The sequence below is a fragment of the Pempheris klunzingeri genome, chromosome 15 (assembly GCF_042242105.1).
Source record: "Pempheris klunzingeri isolate RE-2024b chromosome 15, fPemKlu1.hap1, whole genome shotgun sequence".
Lineage (NCBI taxonomy): Eukaryota > Metazoa > Chordata > Actinopteri > Acropomatiformes > Pempheridae > Pempheris > Pempheris klunzingeri.
The window spans coordinates 12,497,371-12,523,744 of NC_092026.1; the positions used below are offsets into that span (position 1 = coordinate 12,497,371).

The 26,374-nt window shown below is 39.3% G+C and overlaps 1 protein-coding gene across 1 annotated transcript in view; it reads left to right on the forward strand.

The window, feature by feature from the left end:
- Positions 1 to 26,374, forward strand: part of b4galt2 (UDP-Gal:betaGlcNAc beta 1,4- galactosyltransferase, polypeptide 2) — a 134,749-nt gene that overhangs the window by 86,288 nt on the left and 22,087 nt on the right. The window contains exons 4-5 of the mRNA XM_070845154.1: positions 15,505 to 15,692; positions 21,576 to 21,698. Coding sequence (XP_070701255.1) covers positions 15,505 to 15,692; positions 21,576 to 21,698 — 311 coding nt within the window. The remainder of the gene's footprint in view (positions 1 to 15,504; positions 15,693 to 21,575; positions 21,699 to 26,374) is intronic.

The window sequence follows — 26,374 nt, forward strand, 5'->3', positions numbered from 1 at the left end:
TAAGTCATTTGTTAAGCGAAAGGACCAAATATTTGCTGTTTCCAGCATCACAAATGTGAGGATTTGCTGCATTTCTGTTTTTCAGTGACAGTTTATAGACTAAATAATTCATTAAACAGATAATCTACAGAATAATCAATAATGAAAATATTTGCAGTCTCACATGAACACTTCGTCTACAGTCAAAGATGCAGGCACTGTGGCTGCATGATGTGTTGGCTTTATCTCTTTTTTGTTATGCCATTTTTTTCTACCTCAGCCAAGCATGAAAACCTTTTTCTGTGGTATTTCTGCAGATTGTTTCAATCTCTAGCATTTAGATTTTTTTGGTGATAGTATAAAAATGGATGGAGTACAAACAGTAAAAAAAAGAGTAGTTGTGCAAAATATATCAAGCTGCCACCATCCTTGGCCCCACTTTGTTGTTTTTTCTGATATATTCTGCTATCTAGTCCTTCCCTAGTGGCTGTAATGCTGCCATAAAAAAATCAATTTCCTTAAATTCAAGCCTGTTTGCAGTAAAACTAGTGGCTGTTACATCTTACCTGCCTTCCCTTTCTGGACATTAAATATATTTTCATCATGGATGCCTTTGTGTTTTTATCTGGGTTTTTTGATGGCTGCTCGAAGCTTAATGCTAGAAATAAGCCAGTTCTGCAAGCAGTCTGATGTCTAACACTGCAACAAAGGTGGTTTGTTGGGATATAGTTTCCAGCTGGGAGTGTTGGGGTTAGTTTGTATTGAGTGCCCTTGATGCTGGAGAGGTTAGATGTGATGAGGCACGCTATGGCTGCGATGCCTGAGAGAGAAACCGAGAGAGAGAGAGAGAGACTCCTCTCCCTCTGGAGAGTGCTCCTCTTTTGGTTTTTACAGCATCACAGTTGTTTTTGTCACAACCAGAGCCCCATATGTCTGTGAGAGCAGGTCTGGCACAGCAGGTCAAAGCAACAAGCCACAACAGCCATCTGGCCCCATATTTGTCAAAATGTCAGGTGGGTTTGATTCTGTCAGGTGGGTTTGATTCCTGGCCCTTCACCTCCTTGCCGCGCTCGTTTGGCATGCCAGTCTCTCAGTCTACACATGTCAGGTGGCAATTACTAAGTACAGTGTGTGTGTGTGTGTGTGTGTGTGTGTGTGTGTGTGTGTGTGTGTGTGCGTGCGCCTTTGTGTTTGTGTGTTTTCTGTTTGTGTGAGCTTTTTCTCTGAGTGACACATGCCGGCCAACTCCTACAGGGCAGCTCTAACCTTTGCTGTCATTTCTCTTGGCAGCTGCTCTGTCATTATGATCATCATCTTTCTCTTTTTCTTTCACTCCCTCCATCCATCCCCCCTCTTATTTATGTACGTCAGTCTTTTGTTCTGTCTGTCTTTCTGTTTCTGACCCTCTTCCTCTTTGGCTTATGCTGTCATGTTGATATATCTGGTTCAATAGTCACTCTTCTCTCTACTCTTTCCCTCTGACTGATGCTGTCATGTCAGGGTGCTGCTAACTGTACTCTGATTTGTCACTCTGTGGTCCAACGCCAATCAGTATTCTCTCTATCCTTTACTGCCTGTGTTATTGCTACATACTTTGCTTTTTTTTACTGGGTTTCCACACATTGTCCAAGTTTGCAGTATAATCTCTTAGACTTAAATATAAAGGGACCTGGGATGCTAATGCAAACATCCAAGGGGAAGTAATATCATGAAAAGATGGTCATAAACCACAGAACCTCCATTTAATTTCTAGAGGAGATCCCAACATTTCTTAAGATACAAAATAGTCTGGCTGAAGTTATGGGAAAATGTGTATGCGAGAGAGAGTATCTGGAGTGTTTCCATTTGATGGAATGGTGCATCTATAAAACACATAGTCTTGGTTTTGAATATTTCACTCTTATTTCACTTTTATACTTGGAGTCAAATGTATTCGAAAAGCATTTAATTTTTTCTACCAGACTAAGTCATCTCTGTGAAACGGGGCTGCACATTGAATCATACTTGATGCTAAGATTTCCATTTGCAGTGTTATTTCAGCGTCTGCCTCTTGAGACTTTTTGGCCTTTCCAGTGAACTTTTCGAATGAGTAAAACCTTTAATTAGAAAATAAAACCATTAAATTTTCTGTATGTGTCAGTGTGTCACACTGTGATTTCCCGCACTCTTCTGCGCTTAATATTAGATGTTAATATGTTCTTTTCCAACAATTCAGCACTGAACTCTCTGCACAATAAGCCAGAAATAAGAAAGAACACAGTGAATGGTACTGTAGTTTTTAATTTAATTTTTATTTCCATACGGACATCTCAGTCCAGATGCCTGCAATAAAACAAAAGTTACTGTACAGTTTATATTGGAGCGGGTCTCCTGTACTTATTTACTCACAACAAATTACTTGCTTCATTGTTTCAGCACTGCAGAGGACCATATTATCATCAGCTGCTGTGTTGATGTTGACCTGATCTGCAGCTATCGGCTACACTGACCAGGAAAATGATAATTGAATTGCCCGTCGTGGCCCGGCCTTTGGCTTTATTTGGGAGCTCCGCTGTGTCCAGAGTGCCAGAAGTCATTACAGCAAATTAGTTATTCTGGCCCCACGCCAACTCTGTCACACTCTTCCCTCCTCACTCTTTGTGTTCTGTGCCAAGCTCTCATAAAGCAGGAGACATGCCGCTGCGAATATGATTGAAGACTGTAAGGTTATGAATTAGATATACATAGCCTGGTGTGTGTTTGTGTGTGTTGGCGTGTGCACGGTTGACTGCAGTATCTAATCAAGCTTTGATGAGCCTCCTGTTTCCCAGGTGGCGGTGGAATGAAGGGATCATCATCTTTTATTAAGAACACATGGCCGAGTGCTTTTAGTCACAAGTGTTCAGGCTATAATGAACACAATAGCTCTCTTTCTCCTTTTCTCTTTCCCTTCTTATAGCAGTTGACTGTTCCCTTAGTTACTGTGTCCTGTCCAGCTTTACATTCCATAGACCTTAGACAACTGTGGCGACTTACCATAGAAATTAGAGGTAATATTTGAAACAATGGGTCCTTGATTTCAGACGATTTCCAGCCTGTGACCACTGATTTTGCCATCTGAAATGACAACTGTTGCTAGCAGAATCTATTTATAATATATCTAGCAATCTATTTAAGCTATGGCAGATTTGCAGCTCTGATGCTTGGGCATGAGACACACTGCCTGCACTAATCTCACGCCAAATAAGAGGAAGCAAGAAAATAAGATAGATATAGATAGATATGTGAAGTAGGTGTTACCTGGACATCAGGCTTTTCTCCACATTCCAGCACCAATATTGGTCCATAAACAGCACAGAGTGTGCACAACACACATTTTGCATTGCACACACAGGCCTCCAAAAACACCTTTCATGTTGTTTTGCCTCATTCACTTTACTCGACAATTTCACAACTTTGTTTGACACAATCTGCCATAATAATGTTAATGTTAAGTTAATAATGTGCACCTTGGCGTTGAAAGTAATACTCGGTTGCTACTATAAGTAGTGAGCTTGTTAGATGGACACGCTAACGGTTGCATCTTAAGTTAGATCGGATAAACACACTGTTGAATCCATTCTTTCCACTTTTGCTCTCATGTTTTAAAGGCGAGCATCAGTCTGACTACAGCCTCATGCACACTGTTTAAACGTGGAGCAATCAAAAGGCTGACAGACCTGCTATGGCTAGTTACCATTGCTAATCTGTGATTGGGCCTTCCTTTTTCTTCCTAACACATATGCTCATATGAAGCCATGCACACACTGGCAGGCATTCAGCTCAATCTCCATTAAGTGAGATAAGGTGAAATCTTTCTACGTCTCCTGTGGTCTCTCTTTCCCCACACTGACTGACCGGCCAAATGATAGGATGAAAGGCCCCACCTCCATCTGTCTGCAGGAGGCTGATAAATCCTGTCACACACACACACACTCAGCGCACACACATTACATTCAAATACGCACATGGACCGGTGACAATCATTCAGACAGAGCGCTGGCTGGGCCAAAATCCATCTCCATGGCAACAGTCCAGGTATGTTGTGAATGTGTGCATGTGTGCGGTGACCAAACATGGGAGAAAGTTATCCAGTATGTTGGTCTTCATCACACACACACACTCACACTCACACTCACACTCACAGAGGGAGTAGCAATGAATTTATCTGGTGATCCTCAGATATGGCTGATAGGGTTAATTGGTTTTCAGAGGGCATGTAGAGAGAGAGAGGGAGAGTGACACTGACCAGATTACTGCAGAGACACCAGGGAAGCACTGACGGAGACAGAGTGAGCAAGAAGCAGGAGAGAAAATACATGAAAGTGATGACATGAGAGCAAGAAGTGTAGGAAGGAGGGGAGATTTACCTTTTACCTTGGGACTCGAAGAGGAGGTACAAAGATGCAGCAAAATGTTTAATTCCTTCATCTCTGTCTGTTTTTGTTTTGATGAGTGCCTTTCAAGCTTATTCAGACTTATTTTTGACAGCATAATCTCACTCTATTTATTTTTTTGTGTTTGGACTTGAATTAGAGCCCATCTGATACATGGTATCAGCAAATAAGCAATAAGTCTATATACACTACTCACAAAAAGTTCGGGATGTTCGACTTTCAGGTGAAATATATGGAAAATGTAAAAAGTGAATGCTACAGTGATATTATATCATGAAAGTAGGGCATTTAAGTAGAAGCATGCAATGGTAATTTTATTCATCTTAAACAATTTATTGAAAGAAAATCTAACAACAGTGGTGGGTATACCACAACAAAAAATTTTCAGTGTCTATAATAAATTGGGATGTGGCCAAAGGACGTCCACTCCTCTCCTTTCTGTGACTCTTCCAGTCTCTCTGTATCACTGTTACAACCTCCTGATGACACTCTGTGACCCTCTAAGCTCAGTGAACACCTCCGTCTGAGGACTTCCTGTTTGAAGTCTCCAGTGTCGAGGTGCTGCTGATCAATTGTTAGGTGTCGTCTTGGTCTCATGATGTCAGAATGTGAACAGCATGATGAGGAGGACTGTTTAAATACCAATTCTAACTGAAGCAGGAAATGTATTGGTCGATTCATGGATCAAACCTGTTGTGAATTTTGCTGTTGAGCTTCTTGTTAGAGAACAGCAACTTGTGCAAAAAGTACTGAAACACTGAACAGTTGGACATGTGCATTCAAAAGTTTAGAGAAGGTCACATTAAGTTCACCTGGAAAGGTTAGAATGCATTTTAGGTTCATCCTGAAATTTCACCTGAAAGCCGAATATCCCTAACTTTTTGTGAGTAGTGTGTATATATATAAGTATTTGACAAAATAGTCTCAAAAGCTCCATTAATTGGTTGGAATTGACCATTTGATCAGATCACACAGATATCATGATATATGATTGAAAGCTCCTGAACAACTGCTAAAATTTTGCCCGCTTTCTCCAGTGGCACCCTGCTGGTGGAGTTGGTTCCACATTGTCTTCTCATTATGGTCTCATTTCCTGTCGTCAGTCTACTGACATCTCAGTAATAACTTCATGATATACCCAAAAGTATGTTTTTTTTTTAAGTATTTTTAACTACAAAATGAACTATAAATCCATTATGAATATATACCTTATCAGATTTATTAAAATACTCAAAAAATAATATCAGTATCAGCCTTAAAAATTCAATAATGGTCACAGTAACAATCGTGTTAAAAAACGAATACTAATATATCACTAATAATTTGCATTTCCCTTCTTTACTTTCTCTTGTTACATAATAATATGTACTGTAGCACCATACCTACAGTAAATGCCAGTGACCACTTGCAGCATTTAATATATGGTACTGATACTTTAGAATGATATAAATGAATTGAGTTGAGTTGACTAAGACAGAATCATGAAGGACTGTCTGTTTGTGCTTACTTATAGCCACAGTATTGCCTTATTGTAGCGCCATCTTGCTTTCACACTTAAGTAGAATAGATGATAGCAGTTTATTTACACATAAAGAACTCATCATCCACCAGGGTGCAGATAAAAAAAAACTCAGGGATGCACGCTAGATGCACCGCTCCAATCAATCACACACTCAGTAATATTGATGTGACAAGGATTTATTTTCTCCTGAAGCCACGAATTTGCAAACTTCATTCAAACTTTTAAACAAAATACCACTTACATTGACAGTAGGTAGCAACAATGACAGGTCAACAGGGCATGATAAATGACGACTGAATAAAGATAAATAGTAAGAGTGTGAGTAAGAGTGGAAACTTCTCCAGTTGTGGCTCCCACCCACCAAAGTGATTTCAATGTGGGTTGGGTTTGAGGATTAATGTCACCCTCCACTGAACCTCCTGTGCTCTTTCTAACATTACTCTTTTCATAGCGACATTCATAAAAATGATCCACAGCATCTAGAAGTTCGAAGGCGCTAAGCGGACTTCTGGGTGCCTCTTGTGCAGCGACTCTCAAGGTCTAAACGACCCTACAGAGGTTAAATCGTTCCCCTCCAGCCACTCAGATCTGGAGAAGTCTGTTGGATCAGAGACAAAACGTCCTCAAGGATCCGGCAAGTCCATTTCCCCTCGACTTTGCAGCGTGGCCGGTGTAGGTGGCGTGATCTAGTAACGTGAGCTAGTTAGCAGGAGCCCCGGGTTAGCTTATTAGCTCAGAGACACAACATACAAGGAGTGCATCTTTATTCTACAGTACTTCACATCAACCATACCATACCAGTTCTCCACTGCGCTAAATTCACTAATTATGCTTGAACAGTTGTACATGGGCAGCATAACCTGCACCAACTCATTACTCATTAGAGCTCTCTCTTGTGGACATTCATTAGAGTGGTATAGTGGTACTGTGTGCACAAATCTTAGGTTTATTATAAGTCATTTTGCACTGCAGTACTGCCATATTCACTATACTGCTACAATGTGCCACTTCTAGATATACCACCACCAAGATGACTGAAAATCAATGTTTTTGTAGGAGTGGCTGTTTTTTTTTTTTTTAACTGTGTCAAGCTAAATTATGTAATGGCTTTCTACTGGGTTACCCTGTTTAGTTGAAATAGCCGTAAGAATGCTGGAAGTGAATTTTGCAGATTATTTTTTTCTGGGCACAAGCGTAAGTGAGCAACATGTTTTCCAGGCACAGTAACCAAAACGTCCACATGTTTGTCTTGTTGTGAATTTTTTGAGCGCCGACGCGGCTCGCACTTTCAGTTACATTCTGTAAGTGTGAAAGGATTTCTAACACCTCTGTGAAAAAGTTTATAGAGCACATTGAGCCTTCAAGACAGCTGAGATATCTGTGTCTTAAATATTTCAAGAGAACTCTCAAAATCTGATGCCACTTGTTTTTACAGTTACTTTTATCTTCAGGCTTGTTGAGATGGTTAATTATCGATTTCACTGAAGTTGATAACCAGCTCCAGATGGCACAAATCTCACATTTCTGTCAGCAGCTCCCAGCCGCACACACTGTTGAACACATTACAGGGAGCTGCCAACAACCACAACAGGGAGTGTTACAGCCACAGTTTCCTGCTGTCAGTCACTGAGCTGCTGCAGTGGAGCAACTGGACACCTTGATGGCAGATGATGAGTGTTCTCTATTCAATTACCCCACCCACATTTTCCCAGGCAGCCAGTGATTCACCCCAGCGGTTTTCCAGTCAGAGGTCGGCTTTTCCACCTGCTCTCTGCGCTTTATCCCACTTATCTGCTGGCTGTGATGTATTGGCCATCAGTCATCTGTGCTGGTGCAAAAGGTGATCTGTAATCTTGTGTATTTAGACATTCTTCTTTTTAGAGCTGCTTGAATCAATATTTTATGCCTCCACACCAGTGACAGTCAGGGCCAGAGGCATTATCTTTACCAGATGTCCGTCAGTCCACATGTGCATCTGTCTCATTCTTGTGAACACGATATCTCAAGAACGCCCTGAGGGAATTTCTTCAAATTTGGCACAAACATCCACTTGGACTCAAGGATGAACTGGTTACATTTTGGTGGTGATCTCACAAAAAAAAAAATAATAATGTTTTGGCCATAACATTTCACACAAATGTCTAACAGGATAAGATGATAAAAAATGATGTTTTTCTGTGACATCATAATATTTTGTAAAAACAACTTTTCTGGCCATTTTTCAACACCATAAATCAGGGCTAGAAGGGGAGGTTGTGACAATATTTCACATTTGGTGGGATACTAAATTGGTGGCACTAGTCTTGGCTCTGGATATATGTGATGTAAACTACAGCTTTACTTTGGTGGAGGCAGAAAACCACAAGGCAGTTCTACTTGTATATCAAGTGATCAGATAACTGTGTGTACTGGTGAATACTGGTGAACCTACAGAGAGTTTTCCCCTAGCAACTGTTCCAGTTCCTTCTCACACCTCTAGTCAGCATAATTTTCAACCAAAGCAGGCAGCTGTTCGGTTCAGAGAAAAAGCTCCGATACACCAACTGCACATGACCTGGCCAGCACCAAACGGGAGAGAAAATTAGCAACTAGCTGGTGAACATAGTAGAGCATTTAGCATCTAAAGAGCCAAATATTTCCCTTAGGGCTGAGGAACACAGCTAAAAGGAGAGAGAATATCAGACTTAAATTTCTCCCAGTGGCCTGAGGCATGGTTCCAAATAAATGATAATGTTGCTCCATGTCTGCTGAATGTGTAAATAGGCAGCTGTTTGCCAGCTTTCACTATATCAACTTGAACATACGTTGTTGATCAACATGTTTCACTGCCTGCAGGTGCCCCCAAAACACAGTTTTATGTTTAAGGGTACAGGTAAGAAAGTACCTCCAGATCCAACAGGGATTTGCAGCAGTTAATATCCAGTCAAAGCTGGACTATGTGATATAGTCAATAAACTTATTAATCACTCATATTGATCATATCTAGTATTTTTTGCACTTATTGTTAATCACTTGAACCAAAGTATCTGCATAAAACTGTAAAACATCAGCTCATGAATACTTCAGTTACTTAAATGCCAACTTCTCCACAATGAACTAATGAAAGCGTGGAGACTATTGTCTGAAACAGCCCTGGCCAACATCATTAGAGCTCTCCTTCAGTGTGGGGCACCATGCAAAATGAAATCTATCATTGTGACAGGTACCAGTTTGGTTTAAGAATGAATGTTCTCCGGATATCTGAGAGCTTGCAGAGGCAGAGATCTAACTAAAAAAAAGCCATATTTGTGACACACACACACACACACACACTTGTCAGTAAACTCTTGTACAAGCCTGGGACCGCATGCTCACATGCATATGCACGCTGCATTATGTACAGCCTGATCAAAAATTAATGGAGCAGAAATGTCCTTGAAAGTTAAAAGATGCCTGTGAAATTGCAAATGCTGAGTCAAAAATCGCCCTCTGCTAAATTGGAGTACCCTTTCTGCATTTCACCCTGTCAACATGTAATTTGTTGATTTGTCAAATATTCACACATGAATGATTTTACTGTCCCCTGTGGGCCCCTGCAAATTGTGGCTGAGCAGTTCTTTCCAGTGCGTTTTAGGTGAGAAAAAAATGGAGTCGGATTTTGGTCAGAAAACAACAATCCTAAAGCTGGAAGGGGGAAAAAAAACAACTGCAAAATGGAGCTGGCAGCAGGAGTCCACAGAAAACACTGCGTCAACAAAATAAAACAACCAATATTGAAAAAACTCAACAATATAGTTGTGGGAGATGGACTGGTTTGAGGTTTGGTGACTGCACCATCCTACTCACGGTCTCTTGCCAGTTAATATACTCAGATAAAGGTGTTGCATTTTGTATATTTAAATTTGAAAAATGAACAAACTGCAGCTGAAAACCCGATCAAGTCATAATGAATAATCACTCTCATCCACACTTACAAGCCTTTAAAGCAGTGTATCTGTCACTGGGCCATTTAAGTAGTGTGTACCTACACTACTTAAATGGCCTGTCCAACATAGTGGGTGTCACTTTACCTCACATCCTGCAAGTGATGTGAACTCACTTATGGCAGGAAGTGATTAGGAAAGATGTATCGTGCCATAAAGCTGAAATGCTGGGAGGTTCACACACAAACACACACACACAGAGACGTCTTGTGAAAATAATATACAATGACTGCAATAATGCTCAATGAGGTTAGGAGCACAAAAAGAGGGCTTAGTGTTTCGTAAAGACACAGTCTGGCTCATCTGCTGTTTCTGTCTCCTGCCCTCCCTGACTCTTTGTTTCTGTCTCTCATTTTATTTCTCATTCAGTTCGGCAAACACAAACAAATCCATATATTTCAAGAAAATTTGAATCTGTGTCTATATCGATTATAGTTTGCAGCAGAAAAAGAACGTGCAATCTGCTTTTGAGATTAAACTTTTTGCAGAGACCTGAAGTAGTTACTGTGAAGGGCACAAAATACATTTATGAATTGTAGGAACTATGTCAAAGCCATAACAAGATAAGATATACATTTAGATACAATATAATATTGAAACATTGAAAATTTGTTACTGTTAGGTGATATTACAACAAGTCAATACAACTCACTGTTGAGAAATAATCCAGTTTTATGAAATAATGGCACTGTGGTTAAAGAGAAACTTTGCATTTATTCAACCGGCTATATATCATTACAGTGTTGGTAGTTTAACTTTCCTCCATGTTGCCTTCTCCCAGAGCTCCCCACCCACTTAAGTGTTGCCGGCTCTACGGCTGTTGTTCAATCTACGGATTGCACTTCCACATTTTTTGTATGCCTGCTGGAGGAAAACAATTCTTTAACAGTTTAACAATAGAATCAGACATTTGGGGCAGTTTATACGAGCCAGAATACAGTGTGAAGGAATTACTGCATATGGAGGAAGAAGCGGCCGCCGCAGCCAATAGTCTCGCACCACCAGCTGGTGAGGGTAGCGGCACATTGCATTGGTGGTTGTTGTAGGTTTTGTGCCTTTTGAGCAAAAGGGAATGCCACAGGCCCTTTTTATCTGTTTTCTCGGGTCATGTAGCACCAATTGCTAAAACCTGTGCATTCCTACAGCATAGACAGCCCACTTTTTAGATGCTTCTTTAAGGTTTGGTTGGGTTTAAGGACAAAAATGACTTAGTTATGTTTTGTAATATTGTAGTTTGGGTTAAATTCACTACTTTGTTATAGTAACAATGTCAGCAAAGGTCCCTTAACCTTAACAAACACTTGGTGTGTTTCAGTCATGACTGCAATTGCTCCTGAATCTTAACCAAGTTGACTGTCTGTTTGAAACATGAAACAAGCAGCAGTCTCCTGTCATACAATCTGATGTTTAATTGACCGATTCACTCCAACCTATTTCATACATTCGCTACTCTAGAGGAATGTCATTACGTCACCAGACTTCGTCCTTACAGCAGCCACTGAAGGGCTTTGTCATTTTAACGTTAATATATGCGAGCACATAACATCGAGAAAAATGACAGAATAAGCCACAGACTTTTTCTGTTATTATTATGTGAGCTGGAAAATTGAGAACTGATGTTGAAGTTTATGTTATTGATGACGTTATCGCCAGTGGCTCTCAGTTGGTGTCACAGTTTTTTTGACCGATTGGAGTCAAAAGACAACAAAAGGATTTTGTAACTTTTCATTCTTCACAGTAAACCAATGTAACAGACTTATCGGCTTCTAAAGATTCATTTTGTGTCAAACTCGCAAAACACTGGTGATAATTTGGAAAAGTGAGCTGGGCATGTTAAATCTCAGTATATGATACACTGGTGTTATTACTTTGTAAAAAATCTACATTACCATATAAATGCATATTTATTACCATGTAAAATCAAAGTAAGATTTTCTTGTGCAAACTTTTGGTGACAGGGACATATTTTGTCCCTGACTGAATATTGTATTTTTTATGTGAAATGTGATTGTTTTCGAAGATTTATTTCATTTTTTTGTTCTGGAATATCAGCTGCCGATCCTCCTCCTTCCCTTACCTTCTGGGCTGACATTGTTTATATTTATCTCTCCTCACATCATATGTTGTTGTTCCAACCCTCTGAACCGATTGTTGTTCAAAAACAGGCAGAAGACCACTTTAACTGATATTTGGAGCCTCAGTGGATTTGTGACAATAGATTTTTTTGTTACCTGCACAGGGGATTATGCTCTCAAATCTCAGGTATTAGTAGGTTTACCAGGAGGATTACACATTGTACTCCATTCACGGTTAGTCTGAACAGATAATGCACCAGTATGGAAGCAAGTGCACACCAAAAGTAAAAGCAAAGAAAAGAAAAGAACTGTATCCTGATCAGAAGTAAGGACAGGCAGCAGATGCATTAATCATCTCAGAGATTTCCTATGCTGTCATAAGTGGGTGGTTTTCCCTAATGGCCAAGGAATACGCAACTGCAGCAAATTTGTAACAGTGGTTCATTGTTGGGCTTCTTACTGTAGATACTGAGGCATTCATCCAACTGAGAAGTCCCTTTTCTATGATATGAGGAATGAAGAATCGCACAGGGACCCAGTCTCATTTACATAAACAAATGTAATCTTGTCATGTGGGGTCCCTCATATCTCAGAGTTTTTGCATCAGGCCTTAACAGAACTAGACTAGTCAGATTTGCATGAAAGTCTACATTTGAGTCATGCTAAGTCAAAAATGTAATTTTCCATTGTAAATAGAGTTCTTTTGTGGCTCACTATTTTGACTGTATGCCAGGAATTAATACTTAATTTACACATATTTCAATGAATGAAAAAAAGGCTTTATTATTGAATACAATGAGCCCAGTCAGCTGCTGCCTACTAGATAGCAGAAAATTATATAATCCAACAAATAATAATACAAAAAGTCCTAAAATGAAGTGGAAATTCTATATTTTTTCAGAATTTCAGTCATCCGTGTCTGTACTGACATTATGTTTGTCAATTCCAAGTATTCGTTCTAAATAGTTATCATACTACTTTTGTTATTTTTATGTCCTGATGTCCAACACTGCTGGACATACAGTATTTCAGTTGTGTCAAATGTAGTTCCTGTGCACTGTTCCAGTTTAAAAAACTACTGACTGAGACAATATCAACCAACAGTCCAAAACCCCATATATTCAGTTTTCTGTCATATAAAACAGAATAAAGAAGGAAATCCTCACATGTGAGGAACTGGAATATAATCTAGCCTTTTTTACTTGCTAAATTATTAATTGATTGATTAACTAATTGTTTCAGCTCTAGTGTGAAGGTTTTACTCTCATTCTACCATCTGTTGACTGTTTCATAAATTAATTCAGTCTTTTTCTGTCCTCTGCAGCTTTCTCGCACAATGGTCATAAAAAGTCACTGACCTAAGTAGCGCATCAGTTTCTATATACATATAACGATTATACTTACACTCTCTTAGGGAACATTTGTACTAAAATAAATGGACAAGCTGTACAGTAAGTGAATAAAAGTGTTTCCTGAGGGGATATTGTCTTGATGACTCATTCTGTTAATGCATGTACCAGGTACTGACAGTACAAAGACTTTGAATTTTTATCTTCCCTCTGGACAGCACTCTGCCTCTTTATCCACTTCCTGTGGTTCTTCACTGTCATGAAAAGAATAAATGCAGAGAAAGTTTGAAGAGGATGGCCTGTCAACGTGCATCAGAAAACTGTCTCCTAAAGAGTGTCAGGTTGCACTGTAGCTTCAGGTGTATTTCTTTCTCATTGACCTCCCTGCAGCTTTACAAGGACTTGGATTTTGCCAAGTCAAGCAGTTGCACAAGGGCTCTGCTGAAAGAGATATACAGTACAATGTACATTATTGAATTTATAACTGTCATATATATTAACGTCGACTTTCTTACGCTGCTGTGCAGCTTGGCAAGAAGGCATTTATCTTAGCCAAAGTGTTGAACCTGGGCCATGCAGAGACTGAAATACAGATGCATTTTACTGCAGCAGTTGGCTCTCTGTGGGTCAATACACACATCAGTTCATGCAGCATGTAGAGATAAATACAGACCGCCACTGCAGACACTTAATACTGACATTCAGTGATTCTCTAAAACCTTGGTGTCAGCCTTACTTGGGGAGGCGTATTTCGCTGTGTTAAAGGAAAATTCCAGTATTTTTTCAAGCTAGTTATTAAAATTATGGCTATTTTGAACCGGTTTACCCTTTGTCACTCCATGTCTCTCAGGCATGGACAGCGTGCAAATTAGCGATCATTGTGACATGAAAAGGGGCTCACGCATAATGATATAGCATGCTGCTGTAGCATTTATATGATCTCTATAGAACCTTTTAAAGGTTCAATCAATATCCCAAACTTTTTATATTTCTCACCACATATATGGAAGAGGGAACATGTCATTCATGTGCTTGTTTTGGCAGTTATAGTACCAAAACAGCTTCAGGTGCCCTCCATCCCTCTTTGGACCTGAGTTGACCCAACACTTATTTAAATGCAGCCCAAGGAAACCAAGACAAATGCAATCAGATACGTGATCTGGCCAACAGAGATGCATGTATGTGGTAATAAGCATAAAATTAAAGTGTATTACATTTTATCTGGAGTTTATTTTGATAAGCGACACTTAAGATTACAAAAGTGGAGCCTCTAACTATGGGCCATGCTAATTTTGCACTCTGCCTCCATTATAGAGATTAGGGAACTCATTAGGACAACTTAGAATAACAGGTATGACGTGAGATAGAACACAAGCTTCCTAAAGCTTTCTAAATAAGCTTAAGTCAAATAGATCATTTCAAATGCTTCTCTCTGAGTCAAAACATAAGTACATACAGAAATTAGCACCCTGAATTAGCTATAAATGCTAGCTGTATAGTGCTGTACTTCTGAGGTAGCCAGCTAACGAAGGTAGAATTAAAAATTGTCTGTTACTTTTCGTTTCATACACAGTATATCAAGAGTTTATTAACTTCAACAGAGGTAAACAGATACTACAAGAAATGGTTGAGAACTTTCACCAACGTCACATTCACTGTCACTGTTTCAGGCGACCATGGGATCAATAAACACATCACTTCATTCTGGATTAATACAGAAAAAAGCACATTTGATGTGATCCTGACCTTACTTTTTTAGTCTGACTCATTTTTCTTTATGTGATGTAACAGCGCCTGAAGCAGCTGTTGTTTCCATACATAAACATGTAAAAGCCCAGTGCATAATTGTAGTTGGCCTCTGCAACACTCAAACCCACTTTGACTGCGTTTCACAACGCAGGGTTATTGAGTATAGTTAAAATACAATGTTTTTTTTTTCATTTAGTACCTTTCCCTTGCCCTCTTCAACTACCTCTGTAACTTACCATTATTAGTCTATATTTAACCTCATCATTATAGAAACAGTAGCAGTATCTGTTATCCAGTTAATTGAACATGTTATTAATCAACACCACGTTTTGAGCTGTTAAACTTTTTTCACACAGCCCTTCAAGCAGATGAAATGCTGATGAAGCCACATTATCTGCACTCATCCATATGTAAACATTGAAATAACAAACGTTCTCGTGTGTTTTCTTGCAGTTGGGCGAGGACACTTTCAACCGTGCCAAGCTGTTGAATGTTGGCTACACGGAGGCTCTGAAGGAAGCAGAATACGACTGCTTCATCTTTAGCGATGTGGACCTGATCCCGATGGACGACCGCAACCTCTACCACTGCTACGACCAGCCGAGACACTTCGCCATCGCCATGGACAAGTTTGGCTTCAGGTGAGGTGACGATTTTCAACCTGTTGTGTGAGCTTAAAGAGCCGCTCTACAGGGAATTGTACCCTGAAGGATGTTTTTGCAGGTTTGGTTTCTTCACCTGCCTGTCATATTAGTATGACTGTTTATATCACTGTCACACTTTGTTACACTTTTCTAACATATAACTGCAGAATTTGAATATGCAATTCGCTACCGAACAGAAAATATTTAAAGTCTTTGTTCTGACAGACAATTGACAGTGTTTAATTTGACTAAACCTCATTATACTTTCAAAATCCTTGTGTGAATCCTAAATTAGCATTAAAATGGACCACCGTTCACTGCTGCCAGTTTTTACTTGGTCATACTTCTGCAGTCCTAACAAGAGCGCATGACACAAAGCCTAACTAACAAGTGTAGACTACAGTTTGTGTCAAGTCCCTTATTAACTTTGAAGACTGTGTTTTAATACCAGACCAGCAGCTGGATCAACCTGTGTGTCTGAGCAGTCCACTTTCTGTAGAGCAGTACGAAGTGTCTGTTATTTGTTTGTTTTTCATATTTTACATCAGTCAGGAACTGTTTTAGTTGGCAATGTGCCGTCATTGCTGATGAGAATCAGAAAAACCTGATTGTTCATTACAGTAAAAACACATAATACACATACAGTAGACTAGAAACACACACGTAGACTAAAGATAATACATCTAAGCATTAGATTAATTCATAATTCATTCATTTATAAATATTCAAGCTTTTATGCCAAACATTCTTTCCTTCAAGCCTCTTTTCTCCTTTCTTTATCTTGCGTGATAGTAAACTGAATATATTTGGGTTTTGCAGTGTTGGTCACACAAAACAACCAAATTTTGTGAGATGTATTTCATTAGAGAGGTGCGCCCCATCTGGACAGCTTTAAGCTAAGGAATGGCCATTAAATAACCAGGATCTATAGTAAAACATTTTAAGTCTGCAGGAAATTATCCAGCTATAGAAAGCACCATCTGGTCAATTCTCAAGCATGTTATCAAAATGCAGGGTGGTCAATAGAGCTTCAGAGTTTACAGCCAGCGCTGAACGACTGAGTCCTGTTTTAGTTGTGTCTGTTTGCATAATGACACCACACCTGCCCTTAATTATCTAAAAGCACTACAAGCATTGATTAATGCCGTAAACATGGCCAGTCAACGCAACCTACCCATCCAAGAGCTGTCAGTCCACAAGAGTTATCCTACTGGAAACCCTCAGGGGCTCCAGCAGCTCCCTGATATAGTGCTCAATAAGCTAATGCTATCTGGCAACAAACACAACACCAGGTGGTACACAGAGTTGTAGCTAACGTTTCTTAGCAGTGAATCTGTAAAGACTTTAAATGTTTAGTTTTATCAGAGTAATTGGCCCCTCGCAAATTAAGGAAAAAGGGATAAAAGTAGAGCCTGGTGGTTTGGGTGAGTGGAAGGGCACAGAAATGATTGTGGTTAATTGTTGATGTAAAAATCAGATAATTGTAGTGAATTGGTTGCCAGGGTCACAGCGGCCTGAGTCACCCAAGTTCCAGTTTTAGTATTTAAGACAAATTAAATGGAAAAAGCACAAAACAAACAAAGATCAAATAAAATGAAATTTGATTTAGGCTTTATGATGCTGAGTCATTTCAGCAGGATAACCTTAGCTGCTCTCAATGTAAAAGCACTCGACATGTTTTTTGATAAATGGTGAAAACATTGCAGACGAAAGTCAGGTCACATTAAGTGCTATTCCATTACCTTAGCACCTCGCAACACCTAAGAGCTCTCTGAACAGAGAGGGTCACCTTGAAGACCATTTCACTGCACGGCACTTTGCAAAAACATTCCCCAAATTACAGTCTCTCAAAGAAATAAAAGGTATTAAAGAAATATTTATTCAATTACACATTGTATACAGTTCATAAAGTCACATTGATGCTCGATCATGACCTAATTCTGGTAACTTTAGCATGCTATTCAGTGACTTACATAGTTCAGCTTGTACTGTCAATTTTGGGAAAAATTAAAGACAAACAATATGTGAAATACTCAAATAGGTAAAAAGTGACAATGCATTAATAAAAGTGGGGGTGAAGCGAAAAGAAGGCCACATGCTGATGTTAAAACTCTGCACAAGCCCAGTGAGAATAGCCCTGACATTTGTCAAGTGGCACAACCAAAACTGTTCCAACTTATAAAGGCATTAAGTTGTGTATTAATTTAGGACATAGAAAAAGTTTTCAGATCGAACTAAAGATAAGGTTGAAGGGGCAGGTCTCTTTTCAATCTAATCAATAGCTTTAAAGGCCAGAACATGATGAACTTCATCATCTCTCCAGTGCTGCCTGAGTTATTGTATTTAAATTTTCGCCTTCAGAACTAAATGGCTTTAGATTGTACACTTAATATCACGAGCAGAATCACAGAGAGATATTAAACACCTGCTGAAGGTGTTTGTTTCTCTGCCATCTCCAAGCTACTGCTGGCCACCAGAGGAGCTGATGTGACATAATAATGAGAAACAAGGTGTAGGGTACACACATTTACCAAAAACTTTTAGAGATGCTGGAAGAAAAAGCTAACTAATGGCAAAATTCAATACCTTCCAGCAATTTTAGCTGTGTAGTAACTACTGTGTAGTTCCTGTTTAACTGTTCCTGTTTGACCCTCTAATCTACATAAATGACAGTCAATCTACTCTCAGAGCAGAACAACGCTGTCTGAAAAGGCAAAAACAACTAGACAAGCTCATGTTAAATCCAGATATTGAGTCAAATGTATATCATAAATCATCCTGAAAATACTATTATTACAAGAAACTACTCTAGAAAAATACATATACAGAAAATCTAGGGATTCATATCTCAACGAAAGGACTATTGATAAAACTCAACCGAACAGGACAGTCCGTAATATTTAAAAAGATGTGGATCTACCTGTCGGTTTTTATAAATTCTTTTATATTGATACTCCCACATGGGGGACAGAACATGCCTCTATGAAAAGGGCAAAAAAAAGCCAGGAACATTAAAATCAATATTACACAGGCACATATCAGATCCAACACATCATAAATTGAGCCAAAAAGACATCATAAATCATATAAATCATCCAGAGAAAACAACCACCAGAAGACCTGTTATATAGAAAAATACACAGAAAAAAAGTTGAAAAATGGAAATAAGTAATATATTACCCGTACAGAAAAAAATGACACTATGGGCAAGTTCAGTGTAACAATTGAGCAGTATTAAAATTGGTACGTAGCTACAGCAGGGATGACAACACAAACAAAAAAGAAAGGGAATGAAAAGGAAGCTATCGGGATATAAACTTTTAGTAGACAATCTTATTCATGAAGATATCAGTAAAAGTAAAACAAGGTCTGTCAGCCATATTTATTCCAACTATAAACACTTACAAAACATTTTTGACATCAAATTGAAGCCCACAGGTGACGGAGTATTACCGGTGAAATTATAGACTGCCTCTCTTTTTTTCAGAAAGAGTGTCGATGTCCCCTCGTCCCTGGGGGTTTTCTCATGTTTAGTCCAAGTGTGTTTCAGTGAGTTCTTATCTTCTATGCTCTGAAATATTAAGACAGTCTGTTGTCTTGCCCATGTAAGCCAAGCCACAGGGACACTCAATCATGTGGGTGACGTTTTTTTGTGTTACAAGTAATGATACCCATGATAATGAATTTTTACCGTAATGTGGATGAGTAAACGAGTGACACATCACATTGAAATGACATTGTCTGCGCTGTGCTTATACTATGAGATCCCAAATGTCCCAGCAAGCGAGCGAGTTTGTCAACGATGAATGGGGAATCTTAAAGACCGATTCAAGATTAAGATCACATTTCAAAATATGCCAATATGATATATATTTTTCCCAAAGGAGACTACTATATAATGCAGAGGTTTTTTTTTTTTTTAAATCAATCCCTCTCTTGTTCAGACATTCACTTTGGCTGATGGTTTTAAATCTCTCTGCAGCATTTTGGATCCAGCTTTCCTCATACTGTCTGTCTCTAAATCTTTCCACCATGTCACAACTATGCTTATTATAAGACTCATTTGCGCTACAAATGCGGCATCTTCCATTGCATTGACTGTTTGGAAGACATTTTTTGAGAGAGGTTGGATGGAAACTACTGTTAGTGATTTTATATTTATGAAGAGTTTTGTTTGTCCACGTTCTAGTGAGACCTAATAAGTTCTCAAGAAAAACATGCACGCAGTTCATCAAATTTCTCTATTTCCCTCTTCTTCGTCCTTTCCCTTGGCATGTGTCCTTTTTAAGCACAAACACACATACACACACACACACTCACTCATTCCTCGCCATATTGCTGGGAGAACTTCTGCAAAAACATACGGTCTCATTAGTTTCTGCTTGTCATTTTTCAACAGGGAGCTGTCATACGTTTGACAACACATACTGTACAGAATATGCACTCATGTACACACACACACACACACACACTCACACACATGCATCACCCTCTGGTTAGACTCCAGGCGCCTGTCATGACACTCACAGCTGACCTCCGTCCCACTCCACCAGTCTCACGACTTTTGAGGAAAAAATAAAATGCCTGTCCTCCCTCTTTTGTCCACTGTCTGCACTTGCACGGACACACAAACACACGCACACACGCACACGCACACGCACACGCACACGCACATGCACACACACACACACACACACACACACACACACACACACACACACACACACACACACACACACGCGTACATACATGGTGCTTGGTGCTGGTGCTTTCATGAACAGGCCCTTTTTTTCCCTCTTCATTTCCTCTGCTCCTGCCTTCTCTTTTCTTCTCTGCATTTTACTCTCCTCTAAGCTCTAATTTCTCTTTGTCGTGTGTGTTTTTAATTGATAATTCAAGGGTCACACGATTCATGTTGGGTCAATAATGAAATTAAATTTAGCATTATCTAATATTTCCATTGTACATGTCCAATGCCACACATTTCCTTATTATTACAAGCACCAGAGGCCTACAGTATGCAGAAATACTATGGTCCCTCTTTATACCCTGGTTATTTCATGTGTCTTCACTGGATTGTATATGGATAAGGATTATCCACTCACTATACAAATGCACCCATAAATTATCCACCTAAAAAGGCATCCAAGACAAGACACATTAGCAAAATATCTGATTCCCTAAATAATTCAAGATATTATTCAAATGTAAATCCTGCCATCTCCACAAACCACATCTAAAAGTGTCTCTGCTGTCTGTCTCTGCTGCCAGGGGAGAGTAGTAGCCTATACAGCACAGTAACTTCCACTCCTTCCACTAGCTTCAAGAGATCAAGGGGACTATCATTATCATTAACTAGAACATATAAATGTTAAATGTTTATTTGATGTCATGTCATGAATGTCTTGCTGTATGAACACAGACTTAGCATGGACAAGTCAATCCCAGCTTCCCTTGTAGGTTGGACTGGATGCCTGCTAAATGTATGCTAAACCTGATCAATCTAGAATTTTTAGAAATCAGTCTACTATGTCTTAGTCAAATTGATAATGATAACGCCTTCCTATAAATTCTGTAGAATGACCAAAGCCCATACCAGAGTTACTGTTGGTGTTGTTGCTTCCTGTTGCAAGAATGTTTTTCTTTGATTTGAATAATTCGGACAGCAGAGCAGAAAGTTGAGGTTGCCAGTCTCTCTACTGTATGAAGGGTCATGTTTGTCACAGCAATTATAACTTATTTTGCAGTGATGTAGTCATTTGAAATGCTACACATACAGTAGATCCTGTGTCCTCAACTGTCTCCCTTTTATCTTCTCCCTCCTCTCACCTTTTCTCCCTCACTGATCTAACCCATGTCTTCCACTCTCTGCTCCTGCAGGCTGCCCTATGCAGGATATTTTGGAGGAGTTTCAGGCCTCAGTAAAAAACAGTTTCTGAAGATCAACGGCTTCCCCAACGAGTACTGGGGCTGGGGAGGAGAGGACGACGACATTTACAACAGGTAACTGTGGAAGGATGCAACATGGGCCGCTGCTTCTGATTTCCTCTCAAATAAAAAGTGATATTATCATATGTAGTAGGTTTCTTTTTAATTAGCTATGAGGGAAGTAAAGTTTCAAGACCCAAACTAGTTTAGATTACCTGTCAAGATTGACATTGACTGTGTTGAGTACAGCCCACTGAAAAAAGCAGTAGTAGCATCTGTCAGAGTTATGTTGAGTAGTCTGTTTTGAATAAAATCCTTGTCAGACCACCAGCTTCAACACATGCACACACACACACACACACACACACAGTCACACTCATTCATATGCACATTGTTTCAGCCTCTACTGGAGATTGTAGCAGTAAAATGTGGTGAAATCAAGTGCCACTGAAGTTCATCTTGCAGTGGGTGATTTACTGTAATTGTTCAGCGAAGGACAATGATTAGCAAATAAATTAACCTTTTGAAGCACTTCAGTCAGCTTTTAATGACTTGTTCAAGTTCACTAATAATATTACTGTGAAGTGAGCTGAAATCAAATCCAGAGGTAGAATATCTGTTTGACACACGAGGACAGAAAGATGACCCATGTCTGCTTAAATCCGTTGAACTACTTACATGGCCATTAGTTTAATTAATGGTCCACTCAGATGGTTGTTAGGGCTTGAGATTGTTTAATTACCTGGAAAACTGATGATGTGACTATTAAACAAATGATTTACCAGAGAAATAATGAAAATATCTTTGCATTGCACCTTAATCACAGCTGACATTACCCATATATTCCCTGATAGCTGCTCTGTTACAAGTTACCTCTGTCAGTCACAAACTGGAAACATCTGCTTCATATTGTTGAAATAAACATCAAAGGTTGCATAAAGACTTTCACAATTGAAGAAACTGTCAGTTGTCATGTTGAATTATCTTCAAAAGAAAATGTATTTTAGTCGTATAAGCAGATGCTCTCGCATTCAGAGAAATGGGCTCTACTCCACTAATTATAAACACACACAGGGCTACGCAGACTTACGCAGCAGGACAGTTCCTCACAGACAAAATGTGATCTCCGTCTTTATTGTTGTGCCTCTATCCTTTGTTTTTCTATCTGTTTTTCTTTCGCTCAGTCTGTGTCCTGCTGTCACTGTCACACTGTGAAGCTTATCGTTCTCCTTTCAGTGTAATAGCATTACAAGGAAACTGAAAATAGAGCATTTGAAAATTGGTGTTTTTGAGAATGGACTTTGTCAGTCAACACAGTATTCAGGAGATTACAGTTGTTTGTCAGCATCTGGCAAGATGTGATAAAGGAATGTGTGCGCGTGTGTTTTGTGCACACGCACTTATGTGCCTAAGGATGACGGATAAAGTTAAACTTCTAACTTTTTTTATTGGCTGATAGCTGCAGTCGGTCATTAGATTCTGTAGATTTCCCTCGAGATATTTTCTGCAGTCGACTGAGCCATTTCAGCTGCTATGAAATGTGAGGTGACATGCAGGAATATCATTAAAATCCCAGTTACAAAAATTACCAAAAAAACAGACATTGAATTCTGCTATTGAAATGAGCTTCCATGCATAGTGTCTATACGTACACTCAAAAAAGGTTAGAATTAGAATATCATCCTTGGATAAGAAGTGCAAACAAAAGAAACTTTCAAACTTCACTTAACATGTAAAAATGTATCCAAATTTCTCAGAGTGAGACCGAACAGTGGACATCGAATCGAATTTCAAAGAAGTCTGGTGTCAGCAAGGGCTCTGCTTTAATGATATCAGTGGGGCATTCTGGTGGCGTAAAGGTTTAAAATGCCATCCAATATAATTGCTACAGTATGTCCCTGTATTGAGTCCACCCAGGGAACACGCTCTCTCCCTCATTTTATGTCATCTCTGTATGACATACCAGAGATTTTCAAACTGTGATGCACATAGTTTTAGATGGATAGAATGAAAGCATTGATGGAAGGTAACTTTTCCAGGATAACCTTATCTCTGATGGCCATCATGAATCAACACCCTTAATTCTGCTTAGAAAGAAAAAAGACACTCCTCATGTCTCTAGTCTAGACCATGCCTAAGGATCAACATGTTTTAAAGTTTGTCTCACTTATAGTTGCCTGTAGTGAATATAGCAAACAGTAGCTTCAAATAGCTAATTGGGCATACTTCTGATGGTGCCAGTTTACAAAATGAACATAGGCTAAAAAAGTGGGGCTTAGGTTGTAGCCCACAGCGTAACTCACTGAATCCACTGCAACATCTTACCTCCTGTTACCATCCCCTAAAACACCATAGGAACTATACTTCTGAAACATCATTATCGCTGAAATACAAGTCTCGATTTTGTCTCTCAGGGAGAGCCCACTGTGTCTTAGACTTTGAAAAACCCCTACTCTACCACCTCATAAAAGCAAAAATGCTGGAAAAAAACACAGCAAAACAGACATTATCATTAGGCCATGTTTGTTTTGTCTGAACATTTAAGTCCTATGGTAAAATCTTCTTGTTTTCTTTTTATCAGAAATTGTATCTCTTACATGCTAAAATGTAGTGTAACCTTAGCAAAAAAAAACAAAAACATAAAGTCAGTATGTGTTCTCAATAATGTCCATTGCAAAGCAGCAATATCTATCTGTGGCTTGCTAATTAAAGCATCAGCCACCATAATCTACTCGTCATAACAGACCAGGTAAGGCCACAGTGTATTATACTGAGCAAGGTTGCATTATATCGCGTAAGAGTTGGACTTTTCATGTGTGGAAAATAATTTTTTGAGGAAGAATGTGTTATTTCTTCCTCAAAAAATGATTTTTGTTTTAAAACATTCAAGAATACTCACAGGCTTCATGACAATAATGCAATTTAGCCACCTTGCGTATTGATTTAGTGGTCCATATATTGGACTATCCGTATGCTCTGACTACGCACCCACTTATTATCCACACCTACATTAAATCGTAATCTGAATACAACACAATCGCACCAGTTCTGTCAAAATTCTCCACAGTCATTGTGGGAAAAGGCAGAAAATCACCAATTGACATAGAAATACAGTAGATGTTGCAGGTTAGAGTAAAAGTATTATTCTATAACCAACATCAGCAAACATACTTTGGTCCAACGGAGGCGAACAGCTTAATAGTGCTGTATGTTAACAAAACATTAAGAATACAGATGGACAGTGGTGAGACAAGTGGGTTGTGCTGTAGGAGTTGCTAAAGAAGAAATCCACTGTAACACTGTGAATCCACATCAGCTAAAATCGTTGTTTTCTATAGGAGCAAGCTACAAGCCCACAGGTAATACAAGGAGTACCACCTGACGGCTTGTGGTATAGTATTTCTGAAAACCTGTTATGCTGACATCAAATCCAATGATCTGATAACATTTGAAATAGTTTGGTAGTAGAGCTAAACCCTGAGAAAGGTAATATCCAACTCTATAGCTTTAAGTAGCATTTAGTCGCTTTTAGGACAAAAACTAAACATTCTAAACCAAACATGTTTTTTTTTTCTCAGAACAAGACCAAACAGAGCTAAAATACAATGAAAACCAAGTAGGATGTTTAGGTGACACTGTAGCAGCTGATTTCAGTTTCTGCTGGTGGCAGCATTTTTGTAAATAACAGAGAGATGTAGGCATAAGCCATGGTGATTAGTTTAATGCATAATTTTTAGACGCTTTACACAAACACTGTGGTCAGGTTAGTCGGTTCTCCTCCTCTCATCCTCTTTTTCTCTCCTTCTCTCCCTGTTGTTCATCACACACTGTAAAAATCCCAAAGTGTATCTTATAATTAATTAATGAAAGAGACGTTGGCAGAAACAAGCGAATAAAGCTGAGCATGAAGGTTTTGTCTTGCTCTGCTCTAAGGCTCACAACCCCTCCCACCATCCACCTTCGCTTTTCAGGCCTGGCTTGTTTTTAAGCCTTTCAGGGGAAAAAATCTAAAGGGAAATGCCCTTGAAAACACACTTGAACAAGCTGTTTGGAAAAGACTGTGTGGATAGGGCTGTTGGAGCAAGCAGAATAGGCTAAAACTCACTTTTCTCATGTAATGTCTCCGTCTTTAAGGCTAATTAACAAATGCTAGCATGCTAACAAACTAAACTAAGATGGTGAACCTGCTAAACATTAGTTGCTAAACATCAGCATTGTCATTTTTAGCATTTTGTTCAGCATCCTGATGTTAGCATTTAACTCAAAGCAATGTTGTGTAGAACTTCCAGTGGGGCTGTAATCATGCCTTTTCCTGGTCGTGTAGAGGCACATCTTACCTTCAGAGGACAATAGAGAAAGGCAGGCTCATTGATATTATTATGAAATTAAAGCATCATTTATGCAAAGTGACGCTGAAATTGTTCTAACAATGCAGTGACATGCATTGGGGAGGTTGGAGTCTCCATCAGATGAAACTCACAGGCTAGCAGGCTCAGTGTCTCAGGACTTTGTACAACACCCACAGTGTAAGGAAGAGGATGCAGAGATGAGGAGATAAAAGAACAGCAGTGTAGATCAGAGCATGTGGTGTCTGTGAAATCTGCACCTTGTGTTTTTTCTCTCTATGGGTAAAAGGCAGCAAAGTTCACAGGTTTGAACAGCGTAAACAGCCGATATGTCCATCAGCCTGGTGTCCAGTCAGAGTGTCCTTGAACGCAACACTGAACCCCCATCTGCTCGCTCTTTGAAAG